Source organism: Lytechinus variegatus, chromosome 6 (genome assembly GCF_018143015.1).
Source record: "Lytechinus variegatus isolate NC3 chromosome 6, Lvar_3.0, whole genome shotgun sequence".
Lineage (NCBI taxonomy): Eukaryota > Metazoa > Echinodermata > Echinoidea > Temnopleuroida > Toxopneustidae > Lytechinus > Lytechinus variegatus.
In genome coordinates, this window is record NC_054745.1 from 44,410,797 (window position 1) to 44,433,168 (window position 22,372).

Below are 22,372 nucleotides of genomic sequence, written 5' to 3' on the forward strand. Positions count from 1 at the left end.
ATTATTCTCTGTGCCGAATTTTGGTCACTCTTTAACAATTTAGGGCAAGTTTTCCACTTTCAACTTTACCAATCATGCCAATGTGAGGTTGTGAAACATTATACAAAATGGCAAAGGTAATAAAAATGCACCATGGTTAAATCTATTCGTGAAATCCACTTTGACCAATAGCTTTGTAATGACGCACCTTTGAGTTCAGGATTAGTGCCTTCCTCTAGAATATAGTTATCTGTATAATTTAAATAAAAAAGGAGGGAATGATGTTATGGCTACTCAATGACCATACAATGACCAAATGGTGAGGTATTTGGCACAATTTTTTACTCAAGGTGAGCTTTTAATATTTCCAATCGAAAGGGATTGAACGCATTTCCACAATTGCTCCTGTCATGTTTATTTACAAAAGTCATACATGCGATAGTCAAAATGGCCAAATTGGTTTCAAAATTTTGATAATGTGCTATAGTATTAGTCATATCATATTGAAATCAATAATTGATATAATACATCTTATTAACAATACGGAGCGACAACAACATTTGAATCCTCTTTGATACATGCAAATGTGATTGGTCATTGTCGGGACCAAAAGCGACCAAAATGACCACTAGCTCATAAAATGGTCATTAAGACTAATATATTTGGAATCATTAATCTACATTAATCTAGAAAAGTGTCTTAAAATAACATGTAAATGATGCTAAAATGTCTCATTCCTGAATTTACTGCCCCATATATGTGAGGTTTCCATAAACATTTACTGTGTGGTCAAGGTGGCTAAAATCATGTAAATGACCACAGTGCCATGGTCAAACAACCTTATGTATGCACGATGTAAATGATTTTATCACAATTATCAACACTCTTCACCGATTGGTAGCTCATGCTGATAATGATACTGACCAGCATTTGAGCCCTTTTTGACTCATCAAAGCATGCAAGGTCTCTCTCTTAGCTGATCACTGGTCACTGGTCAATATTGAGGGAAACGTGGTCAAAATGACCACAGGGTCCAATAGTTATGGTCTGTGTGGAATAATTTCATTGATTTCCACCAAGAAGCTTTCAAACTTCCCCATTTAACAATAATTGATGCTAATATTAACGCAATCGAAAATTTCTCCTCACCATGTTCGATATCACCTGAATTAACATACACAATGAGCAGGGCTGGCCGGGGGGTCAAGGTGGCCAAAATTTTGGCCAGCTTGACCCCCGGTCAGCCCTGCTCATTGTGTATGTTAATTCAGGTGATATCGAACGCCCAAAATGACCAAGGTAGTCAACTTTGGGGATGCTCAATTTTAAGGATTCATTCACCAGTGTTGGGTATTACAGCACACCCTTGTTAACATTCTGGTAACATTCGAAGTATTTCTGGATAAATTGAACTGATGTTATTGGCCATTTTAAGGGCCATAAGTAGCCAAAATAACCTAAAGCTGTTAAATAGGGTCATTAAGACTGATATATTTGGAATCAGCATCACATTTTACATAAGATGAACTTTTGAATGCATTTCCATTTTATATGGGAAGAAGATAAAACACGCTGAAGACCTCAAATTCCTGTCTATGTGCAGTTTATTATATGCAAAACTGCGTGAATGGTCAGTTGTGGCTAAAGTACTCCAAGTGACCCTCATAGGTCAAAACTGATGGAATAAATTGCATAAGGTCAAAATACTTTTGAGATATTCAATTTCAAGGATTAATACACCAATGTTAGGTGTCACAGTATGCCCTTGTAACGATTCTGGTAACATTTAAAGTATTTTTGGATAAATTGAACTGATGTCATTGGTCATTTTAAGGGTCATAAGTGGCCAAAATGACCTTAAACTGTTAAATAGGGTCATTTAGACTGATACATTTGGAATCAGCATAAAATTCTACACAAGGACGTTTAAATGCATTCTCATTTTATAAGGGAAGAAAATAAAACATGTTGAAGACCTCAATTTCCTGCCTATTTGAACAGTTAATAATGCAAAACTGCGCGAATGGTCAGTTATGTCTAAAGTACCCAAAATGACCTTCACAAGTAAAAACTGACGGAATAAATTACATGAGGTTGATGGTTATGATCCAGCGCACATTTTTAAAATAAATGTGGATTTCTAAAAACATCCAGTCGTAGCTCTGATCAATATTTGTAACACATTTCGGCCAAAAAATCATGAAAATTGTCATTTTTGGCCAAATTATGGCCAAAATGACCACTGCTATTGTGATTTGGCAAATGAAAGCACTTTATCTGTAATCTGTGTGCATTTTTACTTAAGATAGACCCTTTTAATTGCATGTGGCTACAAAAGCAGTCTGTTAAGGGACCATTTTCCAAAGAGTGGTCAAAATGGTCATTTTTGGTCAAAATTTGGCCAAAATGACCAAAATGGCGTGAGTACGGTCAATAAGAGTGGCATTTTTGGAATCAGCGCACAATTTTACCCCGGATAAGCTTGTCAAACCTTCCCCACCAAAAATTCTGAATAAAGCTCCCTGGCTCCTAGACTAATATGAGTAGTTCTTTGACTTGATGTATCTCCGCCTCTTAAGTTGATATGTTTCATGTTAATGTTTGGTCTTGTGTAGAAGCAACATGGCATCAGTGGGATCGTTCCCTTTGATTTTGTTCTGTTTTCATTTTCTATCGGATTTTGACTCTTTCGCGTGAAATATATTGTTCTTGGGAATGTTTGGCATAAATCACAGTCTGTTCTCTTTTGTCAGTTTATATTTTCAGCAAGCTGATTTCGAACAATAATTGGAATCAAAAGGTTGTTATTGTAGGCTCGTTGAGAATCAGCATCTTTTTTGGAAATACCCAATTTAGATACTGTTTCACAAAGGCATACAAACAATCGTAAAATGGCAATGTCAAAACATGGGTATTATTGAGAGTACATATTGTTCATAATATTCACAATGAACCAACCATAATCAATATTTATAATGAGCAATTGATTGTAGCTTTGTGTGTTACGGGCCACTGAACGTAGTTGTACATTGGACTCTGTTGTTAAATCACTTCTTTATGGCTGAATGCTCACACACATTAAATCTCGGTTCCTTTATTTCATGATATCTGTAAACTTATGAACATTTGTGAATAATAAAACTACATTGCTCGGCTTCATATTAACATTGTGACTGAGGTATATGTTATGTATATGGAATTTGGACATGAAAGAAATCAATTTTACGAACAATATTTACTGTAATGTGATATGACTGACCGTAAGATTGATTTTATTATGTTACTATACACTGCCGTTGGTTGTTGATGAGAGGGTGCAAAGAAGCAGAGAGAGAGAGAGCTAGTGTATTGATTAAACAGGGAAAACATGGAGAAGGAGATAGCTTGTGAGATAAAGATGATTGATTTAAAGGTCAAGTCCCCATAGAAAAATGTTGATTTGAATCAATAGAGAAAAATCAGATAAGCAATTTCTGAAAATTTCATCAAAATCGGATGTAAAATAAGAGAGTTAAGACATTTCAAAGTTTCGAGCCAGTTACATCCAAATGAGAGAGTCGATGATGTCACTCACTCACTATTTCTTTTGTTTTTTTTATTGTTTGAATTATACAATATTTCAATCTTTACAAATTTGACAATTGGGACCTCCTTGCCTGAAGCACAAAATGTTAAAATAATGGAATTCCACGTGTTTAGGGAGGAATGAAACTTCATTTTACATAACAATGACGAGAAAACCAAAATATTTCATATTTCATATAATAAAATACAAAAGAAATAGTGAGTGATGTCATCAACACTCTCATTTGGATGTAGCTGGCTCGTTCATATAACTATTTTGTTGAAAATAAGCGAAACTTAAAAATGCCATAACTTTCTTAATTTTACATCCGATTTTGATGAAATTTTCAGTGTTACGCTTGTTGAATTTTTCTTTTTTTTATTTAAATCAAGTTTTTGTTGGGGTGGACTTGTCCTTTAAGAGAGAGATAGTGTGTGTGTGTGGAGGTGCCGTGGCCGAGTGGTCTAAGGCGCCTAGCTATAAATGGAAAGTCCGGGGTTCGATCCCCGGCCGCGGCAGCTATATGCCCGTGAGCAAAGCATTTAATCTACAAAGATCTTTTATCTTCTTTCAAATAAATGGAAATGCTATATATATATATATATATGCATTATTGGTAACTAGGTGTGCACTTGTTTCAAAAAAAGGGTGTGAGGCTGTGCGGGCCAGGACCTTCAGACGTACGTAGATAGGCATGTGGTTGCTAATAGGTGTCTGTGTTGTTCTAGAGAACGGGTGTGTACAATAGGGTACTTTAGCAATCACTATGCACACGCTTTTTACAACACAGAAATTCATTTGATATTACAAGTCAAATAACAGAGGACAGCTGATTGTTTTTGTCGAAAAAGATGGGATGAAGAAGAGATAGATGAATGATTTAGTAGAGAGAGAGTGTGTGTGCTCGCTCGCGCGTGTGTGTGTGTGTGTGAATGAATGAATGAAGGATGGATGGATTACAAAAGAAGGAGAGATAAGGAGGACAGAGATGAGGGGTAGAGAATGGGAGAGAGTTAGTACAATAGAGAGAGAAAAGAGTTTGCGTTGGTGTGTGCGCGGGTGCGTGCGTGTGTGATAGGGAGGGAGGGTGGTTGTTGACAAATTTCAAGTTTGAAACAAATCGAGTCAACATAAAAGAAGATTCGCAATTAGTACAAGAGGACAACGCTTTAAAGAGTAAAGGTTTGTATACTGTCAAAGTGTCCGCCATCTTAATCTTAATGCATTTAATTCAATTTGTCATTTGTTAACTATGGCAAAGGTCAGAATGGAATTTCAATGAAAGTATTAAGCCTGGAAAGGGGTCTTACCGTGATATGATTGACTTCAACACTAATGTTTCGCCTGGCGAAAAGATTGTTTGAATTTATATATCAATATTGAAAGCGTTTAATTATTTGAATTTATTTCCCTTCATTTATTTAGGACACCGTATAGAATGACATACGATATTTTTGTTATGCAAATTATGTCCACTTAGTGGAGTTCGGTGCATAGGTACGTTGACGTGTCACTCCATTTTTGAAAGGTTCAGGAGTCAGACGCCAGTATCGGCCTCCGCAGTTTGGGGGAAACTTTCTGTTGTTTAATGTGATTTAAACGTGGTTTTATGTCCCGCCAGAAAAGAGTAAGTGTTTTTGAATTCATTAGATCCTTTATGTTTTCCATATATGTCAGATAAAATAAATAAAGTCAATTTGTAGTGTCTCGATTTGCCCGGTTTAGGAATGAGAGCAGGGCGTGTAGGTTTTTGACCCGGTTTTCGGCCCGGTTCCCGGTTCTGGTTTCGGATTTCCGGTTTTCAGTTTTTTGTCTAGATTCATTATAAATTATGCCAATTGAAAGAGTTGATCCACGAAAGTGAAAATTGTATGTTTGTATTAAGAACTTATTTGCGAAATTAATAAAAAGGAAAATAATGATATTATGATTTTGATATAACAGAGAAGAATATTATTCACATAAACAGATAAACATAATAGATACTAAATCAAAACAAGTTTTGATCTGAAATCAAAACATTTCAGAATCAAGTGAATGTTTAACTTCATTGATGTATACTAAGAAAGTATTTGGTTATTACTCTACAAGTACGTGTCGTAATTTAATTGCTGGCAAAGGAATTATTTAATGTAGTAGCCACTTGTTACTGTTTGTGAAAAGAATTAGAAACAAATGCATATAAGCCTTGACTAGTTATGATTTAAGTTGAATTATGTACTAGTATATGCAAGATAAGTAAAGTTATTTTAAATCAACGTGTGCATAGCTGAAAGAAATTGACTAAGTTAAAGAAAGTTGTGATTATTCAAAGCTACAAGAATTTTACAGATATTGCTTCTGTTCTTTCGACATGTTTGATCAAACAGACAGTAAATTATAATAATAATTTCGATAACAATTCGGTTTGATAATCATGATTATACTGTTTTAAGGGACAATAGACAATGAGTGTTCGTGTGTAAAAACAATGAAATAATTACACGTGAAACAAGATGCAGTGTGATAAAACAATCTTATTTATTAACATGCTATTAACTGAACATCAGTTATGTAAACAAAGACTTATTATTGTTTTATATATTTTGTTCAAACAGATCGAATAAAATATACGTTTAACGACGTTATATATCGGTACGGCGGGATGTGACGGTTTGTGTTCCTTCTTTCGACTATCCATCGCATTCGATTCTTTTTCCTGATCTGGGTTAGAAGATAGAGGGAATTCCGGAAACAATGGCATCTGAGCAAGCATCTAAGGATCTCAAGATCAAGCGGAGAACAGCAAAGGCGAAACTAACTAGGCTGTCGAATGGTTTGCAACATTTACTGGACGATGACAGGGATCTTGATGAGGTAACGGATATGTTTAAGGATTTGAATGTTGCTTATCAGGAATTGGAGGACAGGCACGAAAGGTACTGTGAGACAATCGTAGATGATGAGGTATTCATGACAGAGGATGCCTGGCTATCTGAGTGTCAGACATCATTTCTTGACATGCAGAGAAAGGTTAAGGACTATAGCAAGACTAAGCTTAAGTCTGACGGGTCAACGGAGGATTCAGTTGTAAACAATGCTACTCCCGAAGTTACTACCAGTAAATCGGTAGAGGTTTCGTCATGCAAGGTTCAGGTAGAGCGACCAAAGCTGCCTCGATTTACTGGAGACGTACGAGACTACATGACATTTAAATCGGATTTTAAGCATCTAATCGAATCGAGGTATAGCAAGAGAGATGCTATCACAATTCTGAGATCCTCTCTAGTGGGAAAACCTCTTGATCTCATACGTGGTTTGGGGAACGATTACGACTCGGCATGGTCTCATCTTGACAACATTTACGGAGACCCGAGATTGGTAGCTGATGCTATCGTATATGACTTGGGGAAGTTCCGACCTCTCAAGGATGGAGAGGATGGCCGATTCTGTGACCTTGTTCATCTTATCAGGAGAAGTTACAACTCACTGCAAGAAGTAGGTAGGGCGAATGATATGGACAACAATCATATGATTTCTTTGATAGAGAGAAAATTAAGCAGTGATGATAGAAAGCTATGGCTGAGATTCATTGACCGAGAGCGAACAGATGCATCACTCCATGCATTACTTTATTGGATGGAACTGGAATTGAAGACTAGAGTAAGAGCATCTGCTCCACTTCGGGACAGTAGAAGTTCTACAATTGGACACCTCGCTAAGAATGACGGAATCACGGAAAGAAAGCCCGACTTTAAGTGCTGGTTATGTAAGACGTCTGATCACTGGGTTGACCAGTGCAAGAAAGTTCTTTCGAAATCCCAAGAAGAGCGATTTCAACTGATGAAAGAAAACAGGGCTTGTTTCAGCTGCCTCAAGAGAGCTGGTAAGGACCATAACTTGAAGACATGCAAGCGCAGGAAAAGATGCAATGAGAAGATCAATACTGGCGAGCAGTGTTCTTCCTATCACCACCCTTTGCTTCATAGACAGATTCAGACAGGGAGTGTGGATATTGCCAGTATGACAGGAACACCTGCGCTTCTGCCTGTGCTTAAGGTAAAGATGTTGGGCCCGAACGGAAATTATGAAGGAAATTGTCTCCTAGACTCGGGAGCTCAGATGAGTCTCGTAAGAAATACAGTTGCAGATGAGTTAGGACTGAAAGGGAAACCCACTGTTGTGAATGTTACCAAGGTAGGAGATGAAATGGAGGAATATAACACTATGCTGTACAAGGTGAAAGTTCAAGGGATTAATCGCCATCAGAGTTACAATGTTTCTGCAATAGGACTCGACGTCATCAATAACAGCATTACCAGTGTTAGTATTGAAGAACTGGGAGTAATCTTCAACCTGAGGAAAGATGAAATTCACAGAGGGGATGGGCCGATTGACATCCTCATAGGAACTGACCATTCCAAGATGCATGTAGGGTACACGAAAATACAAGGGAATCTCGTGGCCCGTCTCTCACCGTTAGGCTGGGTCATTTTCGGGAGTACTACAGAAAACTACTCGGCAGGAGCAGTGCTTCACATCACAGTAAACAATTCTGTAGATCTCAGAGAATTCTGGACAACAGAAGGAATGGGGGTGTGTCATGATCCACAGAGATGTCAGTCCAATAAGATGACCAAGCTAGAAGATGAGGAGTTTCGAGTCATCGGTCCTTCATGTGAGAAGATGGAAAAGCAATGTCTCGACCAATATCCTCGGCGGAAAGACCTTAGCCAGTCGCGGCATATTCTCCAGAATGTGAATGTCCGAGATGAAGTCAGCAGATGTGTTAGCCTGGACAAGCTGAATGACAGACAGAAGGAAGGTCTTGACTTCCTTCGTAAAACAGGGACAGAACGGCCCGTAGAAGCAAAGCTAGAGGAAAAGCTTCATGAGGTAGTCAGGGAATTGCGAATGGAGAGACCAGTTTTGACTGTACAAGAATCAAAATCCCAACATAGAATTGACTGTCAGCAATTTTCTAACTGGATGAAACTTGTGAGGGTGACTTCTTACGTCCTGAAGTTCATTGGAAAGTTGAAGTTAAAGTCCAAGAGAATGGTAGATGAGGACGTCGAAGTCGCCAATAGTAACCTGACACCAACTGACATACAGAAAGGAGAGGACCATTTGATAAAGCGTGCTCAGGAGTCTTTGAAGTCCAGGGTAGACAAAGGAGAAATGAAGACGCTCAGTCCGTATAGGGATGAAGCAGGAATTATTCGGGTTGGAGGGAGACTAGATCGGGCTGAGATGCCATTAGCCATGAAGCATCCGGCTCTGCTCCCTAACGAACACTGGATCTCAACCTTGATCATTCGGCATATTCATAAGGATGGTCATACCGGTGTTGCTACGACTACAGCAAAGGCCAGGAGAAAGTACTGGATCTTGAAAGCACATAATCTGGCCAAGACGGTCAAGTTCAGGTGTACCACATGCAGAACTTTTGAACACAAATTAGAATCCCAGGAGATGGCGGAGCTACCGAAGGAAAGACTGCGGCCGCATTCACCGCCATTCCATTATTCATCTTGCGATTACTTTGGCCCTCTCATTGTAAAGATTGGACGGAACAAGACAACAAAACATTATGGAGTACTGTTCACTTGTTTGAACACAAGAGCAGTCCACCTGGAACAAGCCACTGATTGCTCTACAATGGAGTTTATTCAGGTACTTAGACGGTTTTTTGCCATTAGAGGTCAGCCAGCAAAGATGATAAGTGACAATGGAACTCAATTTGTCGGTGCTGAACACGAGTTGAAAGCAATGGTGAAAGGCTGGTCAGATGAGGACCTAAAAGACTTCTGTGCAGACAAGGGCACTGAATGGATCTTCACTACTCCTGCAGCTCCACACCAAAACGGATGTGCTGAGGCATTGGTGAAAAGTTGCAAGTATGCCCTAAAGAAGTCTATAGGAGAGCAAATACTGTCTCCATTTGAACTGCACACTTGTCTTCTGGAAATTGCCAATTTAGTGAACCAGAGGCCGATTGGCAGAATACCGACAGACCCCGATGACGGGAGCTATCTGAGTCCTAATGACATGCTCTTAGGACGAGCCTCAAGTGACGTTGCGCAAGGACCATTCAGAGAAACTGCGAATCCAAGACATCGTGTCGAACTGGTACAACGGATTGTTGACTCATTCTGGCATAGGTGGACAAGAGATGTTCTACCACTACTAACACCCAGACGGAAATGGAACACAGATCGTCGGAACATTCGCGTGGATGACGTAGTAATGATGACAGATTCAAACGCAGTGCGTGGAAAATGGACAATCGCGCGTGTTGTTCAAGTGTACCCAGGACAAGACGGTAAAATTCGCAATGTGAAGGTAAAAACATTAAATGCAGAATACCGCCGACCAATAACGAAGATCGCACTAATCTATCCTGCGGAAGGTTATGAAGACTAAACTCAAAAGAAGAGAAGAATCAGAAGATGAAAGGTGAAGAAAGAAGATGAAGAAAAAGAATAGTAAAGTTTAATGTAATGTATGACTCATGAGACTAACAATATCTAATACATCTCGAACTAATCATGACAAAATCTAACAAAATAAAGAGACTAACCATAATGTTAAATACAACACTGAATGTAACCATGGTGACGATAATTGCAATACAAGTTTGACTGAATAATAGAAAGTAGGCATGTAACTTTGTAATTTAATATTTACTATGTAACTTTAATTTAATATTGACTTTGGAAGTTAAGGACAGGTAATATGTGTTGTTATGAGGAAACGAGACATTCCTCATAGGGCGGGGAGGATGTTTCGCCCAGCGAAAAGATTGTTTGAATTTATATATCAATATTGAAAGCGTTTAATTATTTGAATTTATTTCCCTTCATTTATTTAGGACACCGTATAGAATGACATACGATATTTTTGTTATGCAAATTATGTCCACTTAGTGGAGTTCGGTGCATAGGTACGTTGACGTGTCACTCCATTTTTGAAAGGTTCAGGAGTCAGACGCCAGTATCGGCCTCCGCAGTTTGGGGGAAACTTTCTGTTGTTTAATGTGATTTAAACGTGGTTTTATGTCCCGCCAGAAAAGAGTAAGTGTTTTTGAATTCATTAGATCCTTTATGTTTTCCATATATGTCAGATAAAATAAATAAAGTCAATTTGTAGTGTCTCGATTTGCCCGGTTTAGGAATGAGAGCAGGGCGTGTAGGTTTTTGACCCGGTTTTTGGCCCGGTTCCCGGTTCTGGTTTCGGATTTCCGGTTTTCAGTTTTTTGTCTAGATTCATTATAAATTATGCCAATTGAAAGAGTTGATCCACGAAAGTGAAAATTGTATGTTTGTATTAAGAACTTATTTGCGAAATTAATAAAAAGGAAAATAATGATATAATGATTTTGATATAACAGAAGAATATTATTCACAAAAACAGATAAAAATAATAGATACTAAATCAAAACAAGTTTTGATCTAAAATCAAAACATTTCAGAATCAAGTGAATGTTTAACTTCATTGATGTATACTAAGAAAAGTATTTGGTTATTACTCTACAAGTGCGTATCGTAATTTAATTGCTGGCAAAGGAATTATTTAATGTAGTATAGCCACTTGTTACTGTTTGTGAAAAGAATTAGAAACAAATGCATATAAGCCTTGACTAGTTATGATTTAAGTTGAATTATGTACTAGTATATGCAAGATAAGTAAAGTTATTTTAAATCAACGTGTGCATAGCTGAAAGAAATTGACTAAGTTAAAGAAAGTTGTGATTATTCAAAGCTACAAGAATTTTACAGATATTGCTTCTGTTCTTTCGACATGTTTGATCAAACAGACAGTAAATTATAATAATAATTTCGATAACAATTCGGTTTGATAATCATGATTATACTGTTTTAAGGGACAATAGACAATGAGTGTTCGTGTGTAAAAACAATGAAATAATTACACGTGAAACAAGATGCAGTGTGATAAAACAATCTTATTTATTAACATGCTATTAACTGAACATCAGTTATGTAAACAAAGACTTATTATTGTTTTATATATTTTGTTCAAACAGATCGAATAAAATATACGTTTAACGACGTTATATATCGGTACGGCGGGATGTGACGGTTTGTGTTCCTTCTTTCGACTATCCAACTAAAGAATAAGAGTTCTTATCTTTGGTCGCTGCTTCTTTACCCCCCCCCCCATTTAATTAATACAAGATGAAATCAAATTTTAAACAGGATTGGAAAGGTATATATAAAGTTAAGATGGAGTCATTAAAATGTAGTTCTATTTTTTATCACCACCTAGCTTATGGATCACATCCATGTTTTATTGTAATAAATTCTTAACCAGTTTAAACTGAAGCCCGAAACGGTTATTCGGGGTAATAGTATGCAGCGCTTAGAAGCATTTGTATTAAGCGCTATATAAATGTTGCATATTATCATTATTAATATTCAGCACTGGTTTTGATATGCCATATGCGTTCATTATACACTCACTGTTCCTTTTTTACCTTATGGAATTTCAAACTTTTCAAATGCTGTCTCACCTTCTTTTGTCTGTCTTTTTCCCCGTTTAATAAACATTAATTTGCTTGAAATCATATTCATATTGATATGTATTCATTAGAAGAACTGAAGCACGCCCTCATCGATACTCTCAATGTGAAGCTCATACCAGCTCCAATTATGAACAGTGAAAAAGGTGTGATTTGTAACGTTTTACAACATGCCCGAGGGCCTGGAAACGATTGTTAAAAGAGTTTTTTTACATTTGACGAGAAAAAAAACTGATACAAAATATAGGTTTTCGCTCAAAAATAAAGATGATTCGGGTTAAATTTCTATATTTCGGCATACCCGCCTGGTTTTAGTAGATGCTTGTTGCCTATGGGTAATACACAACACACCCTAGACATGCGAGACAAATATTTTTTTTGTAACGTGCACCCAAATTGTTTGTATTTATTTCTAAATAAAGTTTCTATATATTATTACGACCCAATATTTCTTGGTTGTAATTTTGTAATAAAAACTAAGTTAAGGGCTTGCCTTTTGTACAAGCTTTGCTTTTTTCGGCAAGACGCCCCGTTTTACTTGAGATAATTTTATTTATTGAATCCTGTTCCTTAAATCTATGATTATGTTTTTTTAAGTCATATTATGTTCAATATCATTGTGAAACGGAAATCAAAAAATCAAATCAATCCCTGGGGTGGGGTGATTCAACACTACCAGTGCCCCTACTTCCCTATTGTCACTATACCGTACACATGGAGTAATGCCATGTACGATTATACAGTCCACGTTTATTTCCTATTTTGCTGGTGTAATGTCTAATATTTCACGAGTTGTTATCTCTCTGACTCTCTCTCTCTTTCTTTTCTCTTCTCTCTTTCCTGCTTATTTCTTTGTGAAGTGTTCAATGTTTAGTAAGTTCATTTTGTCTCTCCTTTCACTTTCTTTTCATAAATATTCCTTTGCTTTAATTCATATTCTTGTTAATCTATTCATAAGAAACACTGAAGCATGTCTCTCATCGATGCTCCCATCGTGACTGATAACTCCTCCAATCAGAAACGCTTTAATCATGTGACCTCTAATAAATCATGACGTTTACCTTTTTTTTGCCTTTGATATAGTGCGTCCCACAAAGAAGGAAACCCGTTTTCAGAGATAGATTTTACAATCAAAATGAATATGTTTTTATAATGAATTTGATACTCATGTCAAGAGTGGAATCTCATCTCTCATTTTGAAACCCACAGCTTTAATAGAAAATCGCTTACGCATGGCAGATTACAAAATATTGAGGCATATAAGAAACGATTTGCACAGAAAAAAAAGATATTGCTCTAATTTCAGAGATCACTTGAGAGAAGCTTAACAAAGAATTATAAAAAAATGCTAATGAGTTAGTCGTCAAATATGCACGGTAGTCGTATCGCGAACAATGTCAATTTTTGTCTGGCCATTCTGGATTTGACATTAAAATTTCAAACTCGTCTTGCTCTATAATGCATTAGGTGTTCGTCTCATGCTATAAAGAGGAATAATTGAATTATTTGATTATGTAAATGAAATATAAGAATATTTGCCTTTGAATTGAAAATACATAGGAATCCCAGGGCTTTTTTCTGGGACGCCCTGTGTATGAGGTGTAAAAAAAGACCTCGTCAGATGCTAAAAATATACTTACCGTTTCTTTTTAACTTTGTTTGGGAAATGTCAGATATTTCATAGATTGGTTCTCTCTCTCTCTCTCTGTTTCCTTATCTATCCTCCATAATATCACTGCTATACTATCTCTGTCTCTCTTTCTTCTCTTTACTTTAATTCGTATTCATATCAATCAAGGGGTCGTGTGGTCCAGTGGTTAGAGCATTGGACTCAAAATTGCAAGGATGTGAGTTCGAATCCCTACTCTGCCATTGTCTCCACTTTGATAAAAAGGCCAGAGAGTAATATCTGTCGTCTATAAGGGCAGCCACTAAGACTGATTAACCTAGACGTAAAATGTTTCCTAGGTAATTGGTTATGTACCAGCTTGGCGTTTACCAGCAAACGCTGTCCTGCCATAAACAGAAACAAAATCTATTCAGAATACTCATTGAAGTTCATCAATTGTCGACGCTCCCACCATGAAGCTATTATTATCATGTTCCATGCAAACATGTGACTACTGAAAACTGGGTTGTGACATTTCTCTCAATTCATATTTAATATTCATCCAACTCAAAGAAGTACAGCCTAGCCATGTGGGAAAATTACCCCCGAAAATAAGGGAATTACCACTGCGTAATTCATAGACGTGTAACGACATTGGTCATGTAGATACGCCATCTTGTCTCGCAGCATAGATAATTATAGTTTAACACATCGGTCTCTGAAGTTTATACAAAGTTTTAAGATAACATCAAAACGATCATTTCTTTTCAAGAGATCATCATAGAAGGTGACGTCATAATACATCAGAGAGGATCTATAAAAAACAAGGTGAGTAATAAAGGTCGTTATACCCTACAACAGGGGTTCTCAAACTTTTTCTTTGAAGGGCCAGATGAGACAACAAGTAAACCTGAAAGGGCCTGGGTGGAGTGGATAATTAGAAAAAAAAATGTACGCAAAGCGGAAAGACCTTTGCGGTCGGTGTCCGAGATGCACTCTTTTGCAATCTGGCCCTTATTTTTGGAGCATTTAATAAAAAAAATATAACAGTTTTTATGGAACGCAGGCAAAATAAGAAAAGATTTCAAAATGCAGCGAGAGTCAATATTAATGAAAACAAAATTGTAGTATCTATATTGTACCTATACATACCTGGTATTGGGGAGACAGGTAATATCTTAAAGTACCAATATTTTTGGTAGTCAAAGTAGAATTAATAATAAAGTATGTCTGTTGTAGACTCTAACAAGGATGTCAGTCTCCTAGTCACTTTCAATATACCTGTGAAAAGTGTCTGTCAGCAACAAGTTGCTTGAACCTTGGCACAAAAGGTGTAATTGCCAACAAAGGCACTGGTACAATTGTTCACTGGTCAAGCAGGGGCCGCGGAAGCGCGGGGGGGGGGTCAGCCTACACACACACACTTTGAAAACCGTTCCGCGGCCCCTGTCAAGGTACTTCGGTATGAGTTCTTAAAAAGTGTTCATTGTGGAAACGCACTTTCGCACCTGTATGTTGTTCCAAACATGGTGAGAACAGCGGTGGTCATCTAATAAGAGAGTAGATCGAACTGACAGAAAAGACTCTACTAAACTTTGTTTAAAAGTCAAATTAATTTACCTGCCATTACTTTTATTACGGTTAGGTCTACACATTGTAATCATATTGAGCTATGTTTCATATTGTGACCTAAAAATAAAAAATAAAAAATGACACTTTATAAGTGCTCTCATGAGAAAACGATATTGGTCGGAGTTTCTATTCATAGTTTGTTTGAAACATTAACAGACGAAGGTAAAGAATTTTCATGGCAAAGGGGGAAACACTCTTGTAGTTTAGGTTTTCAGATGAGTATTTTGTTTCCTTTATCAATCTTCGTGATCTCTAGGAAGACTCTTATCTCACTAGATTGGGTAGTTATGAGTACATGCAGTGGCATAATTCCAAACTAGCTGATTTATAAGTAATGTCTGCAGATGCATGTTTTTTCGGTTGAAAGGAATATGACTAAGGTTTGAACCTCTTTTTCTTCTTGCTCATCTCTTCCTTTCCTCTACAGTGCGTATAAAAAAATTGCACTTAGGAGAATCCTAATACATATATATATATGTGTGAAATATCCTAAAGCTTTTTTCCACAATTAAAAATTGGTACAGGTCTCTTTAAAAGAATGACGATATAACTGCTACTTTCCGCTTGAGTGAGCACCACTTACTTTTGAAAAGTTCGGAAAAAATTATTTACACAGAAATTGAAAAATAGTTATATGGATAAAGGTGAACATCAATTATGAAGAGTTCATTGACTTTATAAAAATAGTAATCTGAAAATATGTTTTACCTTTTTAATTTATTTCCTTGCCCGAAATAGTTCATAGAGCCCCAATGCGCCTTTACCCCCACCCCCCACACACCGAGGCATTATGACGGCATCTGGCTTTACACAGAGATGAATGGCTTGATTGGCATGATTTTCGTTCTGTTTATCATTGTCATGCTCGGGAAAAGTGTCGAGAAACAAGAAGTAAAATGAAAAGGGAAATCAAAACTAATGCACTAAAAATAATAGCTTAGTAAAAATGCTGGAAATATCCCGAATATACATATGTTTTTTTTACATCCAGATTTTTCTTCAGATCCAGCTGGCACAAGAAAGGTAATGGTTGTGCTTACCTCGGGTTAAATTGTAAGCTTGGGTTGCAAAATGGTTACAGAATGTTCAAATTTATATTTTTATTCAAATAACTGAAAATGAAAAAAAGTATGAGAAATGAACCGCACGGTCAGTTTGTTTCCCCCGTTCTTCATTGACACAGCGTGAATAATAAGCATTTCTGCGCAAACCAATTTCTGTGAGATTTATTAAAATGGACAGTGCTCACTCAAGTGTAACATTCCGTCAAAAAAATTGCTTTCATTTGAAAGGTGAGACCAAAACCCAAGAACATATGTGAACAAATCACCCCAGGTTGTTTCTTTTTCATTTCCAAGAACTTTATCAATGAAAGTGTTAACTTGTTATCGATACGTACTGTATAAGTGAGAGAATAAATAAAAACGGAGCTAACAAAACTTCAGTTCGTGAGAACAATGTTCAGGGTAGGAGGGGGGTATGAAACAATCCACATCGAGGCTTACGCACAGTCACATATCAAACTGCTTATGCTTACTCGAAGCGTAAAGAATATGATTGTATATATACATGTATATAAACCAAGAAAGCTTCAACGAGCACACACGAAAAAACCTCTGTCAACATTATAGATTACAGTGATTGGTTAACATTGGTTTGACTTTTTAAAAATCTGAGCGAGAAGGTCACACTTGTCACCTGTGTCTGTGATATGTTACAAAAATGAAGCCAAGATAAAAATTGTGTTCGAAAATAATTATTTAGTGCTTGAAAAATTGAAATATAAAGTGACCGGAAACACCATCTTAATTTCATCCCATACACTTATGTGTAGGTACTATTTAGGTGTCTATAAAACGCCTATTTACAAAATCAGGGTTTGCCTTGTAGTTTTAGCTTTTCATTCCCAATAATGGTTGTTTTCAGGGTTTATTAGTTCTAATACATGCACTTGTACAAATGTTTCATCTTGGTTCGAGAATTTTTTAAATCGGCTGCTCACAAAGTTAAACAATATCTTTAAAAGTAACGGAGATATTGAATATTAGAATTTGACAATATTTTTGTGAAAACGGGTAGGCCTATATATAAAGTTAATGGTATGTGCGTGAGCAATATGTCTCCCAGTAACAAATTAAGAAAATATGTTCTTACATATTGAATCAAATGTCAATCCTATTTTGTCATTTTTTGTGGAAAAAAGTCTTGAGACGGTTGGGAGATTTATATTAACAAAGCCAAAATTGTAAAGAAGGGTTCCTTAGAAATAGCAAAAAAAAAACATATATTTTTACAATTCCCAATTTTCATTGTAACATTTGTCTGACATTCTTCTTTCCATTCTTCAATTCATATCATTTTCAGCCTGGAGTACACCTTCAACTTTCTGCTGCATCAGAAACCATGTCATCTTCGGTGAATATTTGGTGAACAAGGTATCTTAGAAAGCGCTTACCACAACAGGTAATATGTTAAATTGTGAAAAGCAAAATTTGTCTTATTTTATCACAACAATCAGAAATATTTTTTTGTGACTTACGTCATCGTTAATTCTGAGATGTTTTTAAGATTAAGAAAGAGAATTCTTCATAATATAGGGATTTGCCAACGTAAAGAGAGAAGTCATTTTTGTCTCACCTGCATAGCAGAGTGAGACTATAGGCGCCGCTTTTCCGACGGCGACGGAGACGGCGGTGGCGGCGTCAACATCAAATCTTAAGGTCATTTAGGGTCAATGAACTTAGGCCATGTTGGAGGAATCAGCATCGAAATCTTAACCTGAGGTTAAGTTTTTGAAATGTCATAATAACTTAGAAAATATGTAAACCTAGTTCATGAAACTTGGACATAAGGTTAATCAATTATCACTAAACATTCTGCGCGAGTTTTATGTCACATGATCAAGGTCAAAGGTCATTTAGGGTCAATGAACTTTGGCCAAATTGGGGGTATCTGTTGAATTCCCATCATAACTTTGACAGTTTATGGATCTGATTCATGAAACATGGACATAATAGTAATCAAGCATCACTGAACATTTTGTGCAAGTTTCAGCTCTCATGATTAAGGTCAAAGGTCATTAGGGTCAATGAACTTTGACCAAATTGGGGGTATCTGTTGAATTACCATCATAACTTTGAAAGTTTATTGGTCTAGTTCGTTAAACTTGGACATTAGAGTAATCAAGTATCACTGAACATCCTGTGCGAGTTTCAAGTCACATGATCAAGGTCAAAGGTCATGTAAGGTCAATGAACTTTGGCCATGTTGGTTTTTTTGTTGAATAACCATCATATCTATGTAATTTTATTGGTCTAGTTCATAAAAAGTGGACATAAAAGTAACCATGTATCACTGAACATCTTGTGCGAGTTATAGTAGTTTTCAAAGTCAGCACTGCTGCTATATTGAATTGCGTGATGCAGGTGAGACGGCCAGAGGCATTCCACTTGTTATGATTATAAATTCTCTCTCTCTCCGTCTTTCTCTCTCCCCCTCTATAACTTTTTAATCCTACTCTCCCTTTCTCTCTCTCTCCTATTCTTACCCTCATTCTTATTGATTCTTTTTTTTATTTCTTTAACCGCTACTCTGTCCCCCTCCCTTCAACTCCTATTTTTGCATTTGCAATCTCTCTCCCCCTCCACTCTCCCTCTTTATAAATCTTTACCACGCCATCTACTCCCCCCCCCCCCCTCTCTCTCTCTCTTTCTCTATCTATCTGTCTTCCCTTTTTTAAATATGTTTTTGTCTTTCATTTACATCAGATCAATTCTCTGGTCACCATGGCAACTAACTTCAACCCAGAACAATGTGAAGGAAAGGACTGTCAATCAATCACAGATGTGACGTACTATGTGGAGGAGAAGAAGAGACTCTGTGATGACTGCGCCTCTAAAGAAGGATGCATCTCAAGAGTGAAAAGGGGTGGGCCAAATATTTATTGTGAAGAACATGATGAAAAGGTAAAATTATATTGTAAATCTCATGGCGTTCCATTGTGTTATTCATGCGCTATGATCAAACATCTACAGCCTTGCGAGAGACAATATATAAATAATGCAATAAAATACAGTAGGGCGAGGCTAACAGTTCTAAAAGAAAAAGGGAGGGACAAATTGAAAGAAGGTCGTCTGTATGAAGATGAAATTGACCAATGCACGAAAGACACAGACACCCATCTACAGGCTTTGAGAGATGAAGTTAATTACATAATCATGGATGCGATCACCACAGATAAAGTCAAGGAGAAGATGGAGGCTGACAAAATCAACCAAGATTTTGATGGTAAGAATCAAACACTTCAAGAAGAGATTATGAAGATTAATGAGAAGATTCGAAAGAACAATGAAGAGAGAGAGAAACAACTTGGATTAATCCATACAAATACACAGATTAGACAAAGACACATGGACAATAAGAAGATTGGTCTTCATAGAGACATTGATAACATTGTTAAAGAGAAGGATAGGAAGATCAAACAGTTCATGAAATCATTGCAGGATTACACAAAAACAATAGAGAATGCAATACAGACCATAGATACAGTACTAGAAGATGATAAAAACATTGTTAAAGATGGTCATAGTGTGAACATGTCAGTGAGTGATAAACTAAAGAAACCACTTTATGAGAATGATGTGAAACAAATCACTGATAGAATATCAGGTGTGAGGTTTGTGAAGGGTGTTGGGAGAGAGAATTATGATGGTAGGATTGGTGGGTATGATAGCGAGTGGATGCTTAGTGATACAATCAATGATAGAGATGAAATTAAAGACCCATTCATTGTGGGTTCAATAGATGAATGGAATGTGATCATCACTGACAGAGCCTTAGGTAGCCAGCATACATACATGCTAGATATGAACACTAAACACATCCAGAGAGTGATAACAGGTACTGATACATCATTGGTAGTCTCCTGTGCATTACTGAATGATGACAAGATAGTATGTGGTAGACGCTATAAAGGTTGTACAGGAGACAGTTTGACTGGATGCATTAGGGTGTATGACAAACAATGGATGCGCATCAATGACGTCACAATACCAAGAAACACAACGAACGATATCTCATGGGTGTATGTAGCTGTTGACCGTGATGGGATGATCATTGCTACTGAGTGGGGTCAGTCTAAGATATACGTCATCAACCCAGCTGATAGTAAGATCATGAATACCATCACATGTAAACAGAATGTAGTGATGCGATGTGTGCTATCATCAGGTCACATCATCGCTCAACCTTACCCTCCGGGTAAGAGAGTACTCATCATAGACAGACAGGGTGGTCAAAAGGAAATCCCCCACAGTGATGTCATTTGGAATGTCAGTGTTGATCCTATAACAGACGACCTCTACGTTGTGACATCATATGATGAGTGCAAGACGTGTATGATTGATCAGGTGACGAGTGAGAATGAAGTGAAGATGAGAAGAGTGACGTCATTCCCTCTATCAACTAGACTGACTGGTAAGGATGATAGGTTGAAACACCTTCCATTATCTCGTGTAATGATCTCATCATCAAGCAAGATAATTGCTTGTGATGGAGATAGTATTCTCGTCTTCGAAAAGCGACTCTCATTCTAAACGATGATATGTCGGGATCATTGACTAAGATAAATATGAGACACACTGACCAGAATAATACCATCTTTGGATAATTGAAATATCTCTAGCAGTGAGGCCTAAAAAGACCTAATGACTCTGATCTATTTAAACATCACGGTTAACAATAGGCATTTATATATAGATATTTAAAAAACTCCCGCATCCAAGAATATGTATCATGCATGTGGAAATAGGTTTCTATATCACTGGTTGAAAATATTATTAGCGAGGTCATATTGCATATAGTTTGACGAGGACCACGATGAATTTCCTTTAAAAATTATTGTTTTGTAAAATGTATAATACATCTTGTTAATATTTATTTACACTGCTTATATTACGACTAATACTACAGTTTTGTTATATAATATCTTTGTATATTTTGACATTCTGATACCGATGTGAAGGGAGAAAAACATGAAAACAAAACCAATAATGTCATAATGTCATACTTTATATTTCTATATTTTCCGGTATTTGAAAGATAGATAACCAAACACACTCACGACTTGAAGGTGCAGACATTGATCAGATTCTACTGAGTGTAGCGTCTGAACAAAATAATTTAGTGAAGAATTTACAATAATCCAGAAATTTATCGTAAAATTGAACAGCGAGATATAAAACAATACAGATTGGAATCATTCACCCTTAACTGGACTGGCAATCCTCACTTAGCGAATGAAATAAGCATTCTTTTCATGGACAAGGTTTAACTTACTTCAATAAAAATATGCCATGAACCTGCCAGAATTCTAATTTAAACATTGGTGTCACATTTCTGTTTCAATCTCATCTGTTTCACTTGCCATCCTAATAGCAATTAGGTTTCTATCAGCGAACAAACTAAGAGCAAAACACTAACAAGATTGATTGGAATACGATTCAATGTAGATTTATTACTTTTCACCTATTCAGTGCAAACATTAGGGAGGTCGTCGCATGAAGCATTCCATTTTTAGCCTAAATACTGGCCGAGTGCGTTTCTATGAATATATTTTACATTTGTATCATTATTTATTCAAATAATGCAAGTGATATAATACAAGATTAAATTAATGCAACAGTGTATATAAAGTAAATAACGTAGTTATGGAATAGCCTTCCTGAAAACATCAAACAGTGCTTGACCTCTGAAATTTTCAAACAACACCTTAACACATTTCTATTCATTTCTTCTTCATTTCTTTTGTAATTTTCTAAAAAAGCGCCTTGAGCACTCTACAGAGTGGATTTGGCGAGATATAAGTCTAATTATTATTATGATTAGTAAAAGTGGTTGTAGTAGTAGTAGTAGTAGTGGTGGTAGTAGAAGTAGTTGTAATAGTAGTAGTATTAGTAGAAGTAGTAGTAGTAGTAGTAGTAGTAGTAGTAGTAGTAGTGGTGGTAGTAGTAGTAGTTGTAATAGTAATAGTAGTAGAAGTAGTAGTAGTAGTAGTAGTAGTAGTAGC

The 22,372-nt window shown here is 36.6% G+C and overlaps 2 protein-coding genes across 3 annotated transcripts; both read left to right on the plus strand.

Annotated features, from left to right (window-relative positions):
- Positions 1-4,905: 4,905 nt before the first annotated feature.
- On the plus strand, positions 4,906-11,610 carry LOC121417521. 2 transcript variants are annotated; one of them, XR_005970371.1, is made up of 2 exons: positions 4,906-10,599; positions 11,571-11,610. XR_005970371.1 is itself a non-coding variant. In XM_041611242.1 (2 exons), the coding sequence occupies exon 2, from the start codon at positions 6,281-6,283 to the stop codon at positions 9,947-9,949; it is 3,669 nt and encodes a 1,222-aa protein (XP_041467176.1). In that variant the 5' UTR covers positions 4,906-5,171; positions 6,142-6,280; the 3' UTR covers positions 9,950-11,610. The 2 variants fall into 2 exon arrangements, 1 of the variants encoding a protein (XP_041467176.1); XM_041611242.1 differs by having other exon boundaries at positions 4,906-5,171; positions 6,142-11,610.
- Positions 11,611-19,079: 7,469 nt separating this feature from the next.
- LOC121417889 lies at positions 19,080-20,900 on the plus strand. The gene has a single exon (XM_041611624.1). It carries the CDS (start codon positions 19,092-19,094, stop codon positions 20,898-20,900), a length of 1,809 nt encoding a protein of 602 aa, XP_041467558.1. The 5' UTR covers positions 19,080-19,091.
- Positions 20,901-22,372: the final 1,472 nt, after the last annotated feature.

Bases quoted from the DNA above. Each gene is read 5' to 3' on its own strand.
- LOC121417521 (XM_041611242.1), top strand. From the start codon at position 6,281: ATGGCATCTGAGCAAGCATCTAAGGATCTCAAGATCAAGCGGAGAACA.
- LOC121417889 (XM_041611624.1), top strand. From the start codon at position 19,092: ATGGCAACTAACTTCAACCCAGAACAATGTGAAGGAAAGGACTGTCAA.